The 9,902-nt window shown below is 36.6% G+C and overlaps 1 protein-coding gene across 1 annotated transcript in view; it reads right to left on the bottom strand.

Annotated features, from left to right (window-relative positions):
• Window positions 1-391: 391 nt before the first annotated feature.
• LOC102252966 (probable ATP-dependent RNA helicase DDX10) overlaps window positions 392-9,902 on the bottom strand; it is a gene marked incomplete at its 3' end in the record, with an annotated part of 62,445 nt that continues 52,934 nt past the window's right edge. Inside the window, exons 10-13 of the mRNA XM_014530387.1 lie at window positions 9,473-9,574; window positions 8,231-8,318; window positions 3,919-4,007; window positions 392-872 (exon numbers count right to left, since the gene is read on the bottom strand). Coding sequence (XP_014385873.1) covers window positions 392-872; window positions 3,919-4,007; window positions 8,231-8,318; window positions 9,473-9,574 — 760 coding nt within the window. The remainder of the gene's footprint in view (window positions 873-3,918; window positions 4,008-8,230; window positions 8,319-9,472; window positions 9,575-9,902) is intronic.

The following is a 9,902-nucleotide window of genomic DNA, read 5'->3' as shown; positions in this document are numbered from 1 at the left end:
AAAGGTCCCAGGTTCGATTCCGGTCAAGGGCATGTACCTTGGTTGCGGGCACATCCCTAGTAGGGGGCGTGCAGGAGGCAGCTGATCAATGTTTCTCTCTCATCAATGTTTCTAACTCTCTATCCCTCTCCCTTCCTCTCTGTAAAAAAAAAAAAAAAAAATCAATAAAATATATTAAAAAAAAAAAAAAGATTTCCTCAAGTCACAAAAAAGTGAGAATTCTTTGGTACCTATCTCTAAATATGGAGAAAGAGGGAGAGTTCACTGCAAAGAAAATCATTCTACAAATCCTTCCTAGTTCTTGCTTTCCCACAGTTGCCAAAAGGCAACAAAGCAACACACAATAAGCATTGAGAAATAATAGAAGACCCTCCATTGGGAGTACACTTACCTGTAATGCTTTATTCTCTTTAAGGTCCAACCCAAACACATTGTGTCGCTTCACCTTAAAGAAATCAGCACCGAGTTCATCTTCTTCCTCCTCATTATCATCATCTCTGTCCAAGAACTGCATGGGAGCTTCGTTCTGCTTCTGTGACTCATCAGTGCTAAGGCCAGAATGAGGCTGATACCCATTTGCTTTTCCCAGTTTCTCTTCCACTTCTTCTTCACCTTCCTTTTCTTCTTCCTCTTCATCACTAATGCCATTAGCCAGTCCATCTTCTGTCCCTTCTGGTCTTTTCCCACCTTTCTGAAGGATGGACATTTTCTCACTGAAGTAGGCCCTAAATTCTTCCACTTCATCATTGCTGAGGGAGGGGGCCCTGGGCTCGCTTACTTTTTTATCTTGGCTCACTATCAATTCTTTGTTTGGTTGTTTCTGCATCTTCTGAAGAAATCTTACCCGTGGTGCCACAGCAAGACCAAGAGACCTTAAATGGGCAATTAAAAAATAGTTATATCAATACACTGATGGTGTGTTTATGGTTATTATGAAACAGTTTCTCAAGAGTCAGGATCTATTTTTAGAGCCTTTTCCAAAGAAAATGTTCCTCTGAGATATAAAAATCTTGACAGGCTAGCCAGAAAATACTGAATACCTGTCAGAAAACATTGAAGATACCCCATTTTTCATTAAAAGGTTAACACCTTATAAAAGAAAAAGCATGAGACCAGAAACAAAGAAACAGTACGAGTAGTAGGTCTGCCAACTTCCAGTTTAACTCTTTCAGCCTCCACTTCCTGAAACATGGGATAACAGTACCTACCAGACCTATCTCACAAGTGTTGTGAAGATGTGATATACTAACTCTATAAAAACACTTTGTAAAATGTAAATACTAACACTGGAAGAGACATGGCCCTGAAAGGACAAAATATAGTTCTCAACAAAGAATAAACTCCAGTGTCATGGTCCTCCCTTCTGAGAGATATAATGGTAATCACTTCTATAGAAACAATTTTCAAACCAGAGACAAAAAAAATTTATTTCCTCCTTCTAATATCAAGGTTCGCTTTATGATAAGGTCTTTCCCAGCTTCTAAATTCCCACTGATGGATTGAAAATAAACTCTCAAAGCACAGCCTGTTATAACAAACAGCTAACATTACAACATGGATCCACTGCCTTTTTCCTATAAGACATGATCCATAGACACTGCGAAGTATAATGGTAACATGTAGATTCAAAAATAGGGCTGTTAAGGTTCAAATCCTGGCTCTGCCACGTACTAGCTGTATGATCAAAAGGCATTATTTAACCTCTCTATACCTCAGTTCCTTCATTTGCAAAATAGTGTGATAAGAAGGGTTGTTGTAAGAATGAAATGATAGGGTTGTTGCAAGAATAAAATGTTCATAGATGTAATGCACTTAAAATCGTGCCTGGCACAAAGGCTGCCACTACTGAGAACTTGTCACTATTGCTGCTATAGGGGCTATGGATTAGGATCACAAGTTCATATCAAATAATTTCTCTCAGTGTATTACAATTACACTTATATGTCCCTCTAAGCTCCTAAAACTTACAACTCCTTTAAGGTAGGAGTACATACTATACATTTATAAATTTTAACAGCTAGCACAATAAACTGTATATATCAAGTATTCAAAATATAGTTTTTCTAAAAAAAATATGGTTTTTCTAGTAAAATAATTTTTATACCTATATTATATCCTGCATACATAGCACTGCTTTAGTTATCAAAGGCTTCTAAAGGAAATCATAATTACAATTAAACTCTACCAATTATTTAGACTGCGAAGTTAAACTTTCTGCCTTCCCTAAGCATCACCAATATAAAGCAAAGGTCTTCAACTATAAACAGATGAGATCTACTGGCACCTGTGGCAATAAAATGTCCCCTAAATATGGTCCCACAGTGTTAAAGACTTGTGCCTCTCCTGCTGCTAATCTCTCAACTAAGTCATTCAGACAACCAGAATAGAATTTCATGAGTAACTGGTATATAAACAGATAAACAAACAAAAATGTGTTATCTATGCATGAGTTTTTCATTACCTAGGCCAGCGATTTTCAACCAGTATGCCGCAAGAATTATTAAAACATGCAATATCTGACTAGTGAAGGGCACAGACCACTTTTCTCTTAGATTGTCAAATTAAAAAATGGCAATAGCCAACACAGTAACAGCTATCTGGTGTGAATGAATCAAAATCATTCCTTTTTTTGTTGTTTTTGTTTTTGTCAGATCGGCAAAAAATATACTTTTTGGGTGACACAGATTTTTAGTTGTTAGTTTATGTGTGCCATGAGATCAAAAAGATTGAAAATCACTGACCTAGACAGAAAGTCAGTGGCCTTACTTCTATTACCTAGCAATTTTAATGGTTCTAAAATGTTACAACTGACAAATTACTTGTTATACTATAATTGCACTCTAACATGGAGAACAGAAACTAGCAGCTCACCCTGATACAAGTTTTTATTAGACTCATTTTACAGGTAAAGACACTAAAATTCCTGGAGAGTTGGCTAAATATACAGACCTGGACTTAAAAGTACATATTTCATCACAGACTAGAAAATTTCATGCTGAAATTCTAAGTATGATCTACCTCTAGGGTGCTTCTATCTATAGGATATTGTCAGTTATTTTCCCACAGGTAGAACCCCATTAAAAAATAGATGCTCCTCCTTTATAGCCAAAAATGTTAGGGGAAAATCCTGAAAATACCAAGCCTAAACAAGACCAAGAGTTTTGTTTTCATATAATAGTAACCACTGTTACTAAACAGGGACATTTTGCCATGGTAACTGTGAGTACCTGTAAGAAAAACCAAGACAAAAAGAATATTTAGGCAGTACGCAGTATAGAAAACCAATCTAAAATAAAGGAAGAACTGCCCGTCCAGTGTGGCTGTTGGTTGGGCGCCCGCCCATGTACCAAGAAGTTGCAGATTAGATTCCCGGTCAGGGCACAAGATTCAGGCTTGATCCCCAGTAGGGGTACGTGCAGGAGGCAGGTGATCAATATTTCTCTTTCATTGATTTTTCTCTCTCTCTTTCCCTCTCCCTTCCTCTCTCTTTAAAATCAATAAAAACATATTTAAAAAAATAATAATAAAATAAAGGAAGAACCGAGGAAGTTATTTGTATCCAAAGCATTAAAAAGAACTGTCTATTGTAATCCAGGCCAGCATTTCAGAGAATTAAGAGGAATATAGACATTTAAAGATTTCAAAGAATGCTTATCAATTGCTCTCCATCTCCTTTAAGACCATACTATAGGAAGCTGCAGGGAATTTATACTTACAAGTAAGAAATTTCTTTCTTATAATAAGAAATAAGCACTCAACTAGTCTTCCAGTTTAGAATCTTTTTCTCTGCAGATCATTAACAGATTATCTTAATGTAAGGCAGTGTGGTTTAAACTAGGACTCTCTGATAACCAGGTTTCAAAGAAATTCCCTCTAACTTTGAGGATTCATAATTAAAGCTATAATATGAGTACTTACAGGGCATATTCAGGTATAGGTAACTTGCTCACATCAAATATTTCTTTATCCTTCATCAGATATACTGAACGTATATAGGAGACAAAACACTGTAAAAGAGGTTTAAATATACAACATATAAATAGTAGAAAATGGAAAATGAATTAAAGCAAGACAAAATAAACCAAAGCGTAAAAATTCAACAGTAGTAAAAAACTTCAAAAATAGTTGAGCCAGGCCAGCATGGCTCAGTGGTTGAGCATCCACCTATGAACCAGGAGATCATGGTTTGATTCCCAGTCAGGGCATATGCCCAGATTGTGAACTCAATCCCTAGTGCGGGGCATGCAGGAGGCAGCCGATCAATGATACTCTCTCATCATTAATGTTTCTATCTCTCTTTCTCTCTCCTTTCCTCTCTGAAATCAGTAAATATATACATATATTAAAATAGTTGAGTATATCCCCATTCCACACAAAAAAAACAAAAACAAAAAACAAACCAAAAAACCCCTACCTTTTTAGAACTATAATACCAAAAGACTTAAGATTTGGTTTCATCAAGCCAACTCAACATAGAATGTCACCTTCTCAAGAAGCTGTTCTAGAAGTTGTTATTATTATTCAGTCGCAATATGGTGTAATGGAGAAAACCACAGGCTTTAGAATAATACGAATGATAATCTGAGCTCCAAATTTTACTCTCTGAGCAAGCCTCTTCCTTATGTCAGTTCCCTCACATATCAAACAGAAATAGCACCTTCTACTATGAGGAGTAAATGAGAAAATGTATGTAGAATACCTGGGCTTATCTTCTGGAATGCAGAAAGTATCAATAAATGCTCATTATTAGTAATAACTATTATCATAGGAGTCAAAGGATGTTTTCCACCAAAACAAGATTTTACCATTTCTAACTAAATTAAGCTTAATAAAATCATGATAGGAACAAGTTTATTCCTAAAATTTATTCCTTTTCTATTATAATTTCAAATAGTACATCATCATCATAATTTCAAGTAATTTGTCATCATGCAATATTTTCTTCTGTTTTTATAAAACTACCTTTATAGAAAGAGCTATACAAACCAAAAATTAAACATGGTCCTGATCCTTTGTCAGTTTGTAAAATAAACAGGCAACAAAGATTATGAAACACATCTAAGCAGGCATTTTTATTTTTAGATTTTAAAATTAATTTTTGTAAACCATATTTAACTTCCATTTATATCTCAACTTCACATTTTCTCTAACTTTACACTAATCCTTTCTTCAAAACATGTACACGAATCTTCAAACCACTTTCCCTGTCTACACAGAAAGGAACAATGACTGGTCCAGTTCAAGGATAATTTTTTCCCCTACAACAATCCACAAGATACCACCCCAGTTGCTTATCATTCTTGTTCTATCCAGATTAAAACCAAAAGCTAGAAAATCACTTCTATGAAACTAGATAGCTTGCTGCTGCTGGCAATACAGTTAGCCATGCTGCTAAGCCATGCGTGAAACCCGATAAATCACATCATTTATTTCACTGTGCTTTCCTATAATCTCTGTTCTGGAAGGCTCATTTCGTGGTATGCACAAACCAGTGGAACAGCATCCTTCCAGTGTTTCTTATTGCCTGATTCATAACTGACTGATCTCCTGGGTATATGATAAATCACAACATATCAGAATTTATGTATATTATTTTTATATGTACATACTATTTCCAAAGCTTTCAAATGAAAGATTGTACTCTTGGCTTAAAGTATGTCTGCTAGACAAAACATGTGCATTTCCAAATACATGCCCTAATAGTACAAGAAAAAAAATGTGTGTAAAGACATTTTACATTTCAGGTGAAAAGAACTTACAGAAGTCCAACTTTGCATAGTTCATTATTTGGTTTTCTTATATTGTGGAATTAGTCTCTCCTGAGTTTATCATGGAAGTTCTGAAGAAAGGCAGACTAAATCAGAATCTCAGGTCTGCCACTAATGGCCATGTAGCGGTGGACATTTTTTAATTTTCTCAAGGTACTATATACTCATCTATAAAATTAAATCAGTATCACCTACTAATAGGTTGTTGGGAAGATTAAAACAGTGCACAAACTGCCTCATAAAAGTCACGTCACGGCTAAGTGCCTAACACATAGTAAGCATTCAACTTCTAGCTTTCATGTATCTGAAGAACAGTGATGATAATTTGATTTAACTATAAGTTAATTTTTTAAATTTAAGACCTGCTCTTTAAATAAAACTTCTTTGCTGAAAATACCCAGTTTCAAAATCATCACATAAAAGCCTGACTACTGCCTGTATTTCCACTTGGACTCCTCTCTCTATTAGGATGCCCTTTTCACATATCCTCTATTTTCTTCCTCCCACTTCATCTATCTGCTGAATAGAATCCAACCTCTGAATCTCTACTCTCTAACTCACCGATGGTGTGCTATGGTAAGTGCAGATGTAGATGGCGAATGTAGATCTCATAACTATGATATAAGTAAGAGTGTTGAAAATGAAGAGCTTTATAACAAAGACTCAAATAATTGTCAATCCAAAGAATGGATAGCTATACTCACAATGCAAATTAATTTCACATCTTCCTTTTCAAAAGAATCTACTGCTGGGGACTCTAAGAACTAAAAAATAAGTTTAACTAAAAGTGACACTTCTTTTTATATTTGCTAATCAAGAAAATTTCTAAGTCCAAAAAAGTAATTTAGGAACATTAAATCATATTTACTAGTATAAGTTAAAACCTCATTCCTAAAGACAATTTAACAAGAGTGTTAATGCTTTCCAGAAATTCACACTAATATAATTAGAGATGATAATCTTATATTCAAGAAAGTGCAATCAGGAGTTATAGTAACTTTACTGAAGAAATCAAAAGTTGATAACTTTTCAAGTATACTAGAAATCAGGTCACTATGCACTGAAAATATCATCTTTAAGAGGATTTTTTTATGGACAAATAATAGAAATATATAATTTTCCCAGGTTACTACAAGAAATATATAATTTTTTAAAAGTTAAAGAATAAACTAAACTTTTTTCATGTCTCCAACCTCTGTTGTTGTTTTTTTTTGTTTTGTTTTGTTTTTATCAAAAAACTAGAGGCTCAGTGCACAAAATTCAAGCATGGGTGGGATCCCTAGGCCTGGCCAACAATCAGGGCCTATCTGGGCCGTCTCGCCCAGTCCCAATCGAGACCAGGCCAGCCGGGGCATGCCAGCCACCAGACAGGGCCTACCAGATGGGGCCTGCTGGATGGGGGCGAATTTGCACACAGGTGGGGTCCCTCGGGGGGAGGGACCATGGGAGGTTGGCTGTGAGAGCTCACTGACCACCAGGGGGCAGCTCCTGCATTGAACGTCTGCCCCCTGGTGGTCAGTGCGCGTCTGGTCATAGTGTCACAGCAACTGGTTGACGGATTATAATGGTCACTTAGGCTTTTATATATAGAGACTAGAGGCCCAGTGCCGGGGGGAGGGGCCGCTGGTGGTTGGTGGGCCGGCCCCGCCCCTGATCGGGGTTGGGGAACTGATCGAGGGCATGTCCAGCTGGCAGAAGGGGCTGAGGGGGGTTGGCAGACCGGCCCCGCCCTCTGATCAAATTCCTGGTCGAGGAGACAATTTGCCTATCAGCCTTTTATTATATAGGATTTTAATGCTGATAATTGCAGATATCCCCCTCCCACCCCTTTATTCACCTCTACCTATCCCCATACCCCCTCTCTTGGCCTTTACCAAACTATTGTCCGTGTCCATGGGGTATGCATATATGTTCTTCAGCTAATCCCTTCACCTTCTTTATTCAGCCCACCCTCCCCACCCCCAACTCAGGCACTGGACAGTCTGTTCCATGTATCCATACTTCTGGTTCTATTTTGTTTGTCAGTTTATTTTATTCATTAGATTCCACATATTAGTGAGATCATATAATATTTATCTTTCTTTGACTAGCTAATTTTGCTTAGCATAATACTCTCCAGGTCCATCCATGCTGTCACAAAGGGTAAGAGATCCTTCTTTTTTACTGCTGCACAGTACTCCATTGTGTAAATGTACCATAACTTTTTTATCCACACATCTGCTGATGGGCACCTGGGCTGTTTCCAGATCTTGGCTATAGTAAATAATGCTGCTATAAACATAAGGATGAGTATATTCCTTCTGATTGGTGTTTTGGGATTAAGAGTAAGCTAATCTTATCTGAATATTACACTACTTGAATATCTGAAGCATGCAACCAGAAGGATCAGAAAATGATGAAATTTAACTTTATTATATATATGCTCCATTCCAATGAAGGTATCAGATTCAAAAATGACTTACCCTTTGAGCTCTTTCTTTTAAATCTTGATCTTGAGCTAAAAATGATTCCAGTTTTTTCTGGACATCAATAAGTTTTTCTGGATTGATTCTTTATAACAAAAACATAAAGGTTAAACTAAGACATCTCAATTTTGGAAATTAAAAATAGTACACAGCATTTTCCTGTTTTCCTCAGTACTTTTAAATTTATAACATTATTTCTCATTTATGAGCCAGATTAGACTGAAATTACTAGACAGAAATTTGACTCTCTTGCATATTAATAATGCAGGAAAAAGAAATGAAAGATTAAAGATCTCTAAACATCACATGCTGAGTAAGTGAAAGACACTAAGGTTAACAGTACAATGAGCATTGGTAACTTAATTCTATAAAGTTAGAAAGTAGCCTTTTATGGGAGATGATGGATCATCACTGTAATGGAATAAATGAAATCTAATGTCATTTGTGTATTTCCATTTTCAGTCAAATATCACAAAACCAAATTCAAAAAAACAAGTCAACAAAGGATATTATCGTTTTCCTTATCTGGATATTAGGCACAATATAAAAGAATTGTTACTTAACTCTGCCCAGGTAGGCTACAGGAATAAATGAAATTCTTATAAGAGTATGGGTTTCACAAAAGAAATCCCACTTGCTTTCTTGATTTTTAGACTGAATCACTTTGTTCCTGCAAGTCTGAGGTGGTGACAGATGGTAATAGATGAGGTGGTTTTACTTAGTTTGTTTTTTAATTATAGAAAATTTCAAAATACACAAAGGTAGACAACTTTTACTCAGATTCAACAATTACCAAATCAGCCAATCTTATTTCATCTAACCTCCTTCCCACTCCTGCCCCCAATTAAACAACCTTCCCAACTGTTTTCCTCCAAATAAACGCTAAGGTGTTTCAAGGACTCCAATACAAGTGAGCTTCTGTTCAGTTCTGCTAACACTCAATATAAATATCTTCAATGATAGGGAAATAGAATCCTCTGAAATAGACAAACAACCTTAAAAAATGGCATCCAAGAGACTTAATCCTTTCAACCATCAATGTCTCCTGAAGCTAACAAGTTCTATTTTTCATCTTATTTTCTCCACTAACAGTCTTCTGTAAAAGTTAAAAACAAAGAAGTCACAAACCAAACAGCAGAATAGATTAGAAGGAGGAGGGAATTGGGCACACATAAGTAAGCATAATAATGTCATGCCTTCGTTACCCTGACAATCCCATCATCACACCAGTTGTCTTACTTGATTTCCTTCACAGGCACTTTCCTCTGGAGGAGCTGCTGCACCATCCCTTTCTCTTCTGAGGGCAGCAAAATTAGTAAAGCTTCCCCATCCTCTTTATACCTAAACAAAAAAAACAAAATCTCTTCCACATCGATGCAGTCTGCATTTTATATATTTTAACAGTTTGATGAACAGATAATATGGAAGCAAGTTCACCTAATCTATATATATCAAAGCCTAGCGACCGACTAGCAGAATGAACAGAATGACTGGTCGACCAGTCGCTATGACGCGCACTGACCACCAGGGGCAGCTGCTAGCAGGCCCAGGGTGAGGCCGAGTCTCTTCACCTATCAAATACCTGAGACAATCCAGACTCTGGCCTGCCCCCACCAGCTGATGCAGGCCCTCTAAGGTGTGTTCTAGAAAGAGCATAGGCGGATGGCAA

The sequence above is a fragment of the Myotis brandtii genome, unplaced genomic scaffold, assembly GCF_000412655.1.
Source record: "Myotis brandtii unplaced genomic scaffold, ASM41265v1 scaffold738, whole genome shotgun sequence".
NCBI classification, from domain to species: Eukaryota; Metazoa; Chordata; class Mammalia; order Chiroptera; family Vespertilionidae; genus Myotis; species Myotis brandtii.
This window is presented reverse-complemented; position numbering and strand designations above follow the sequence as displayed.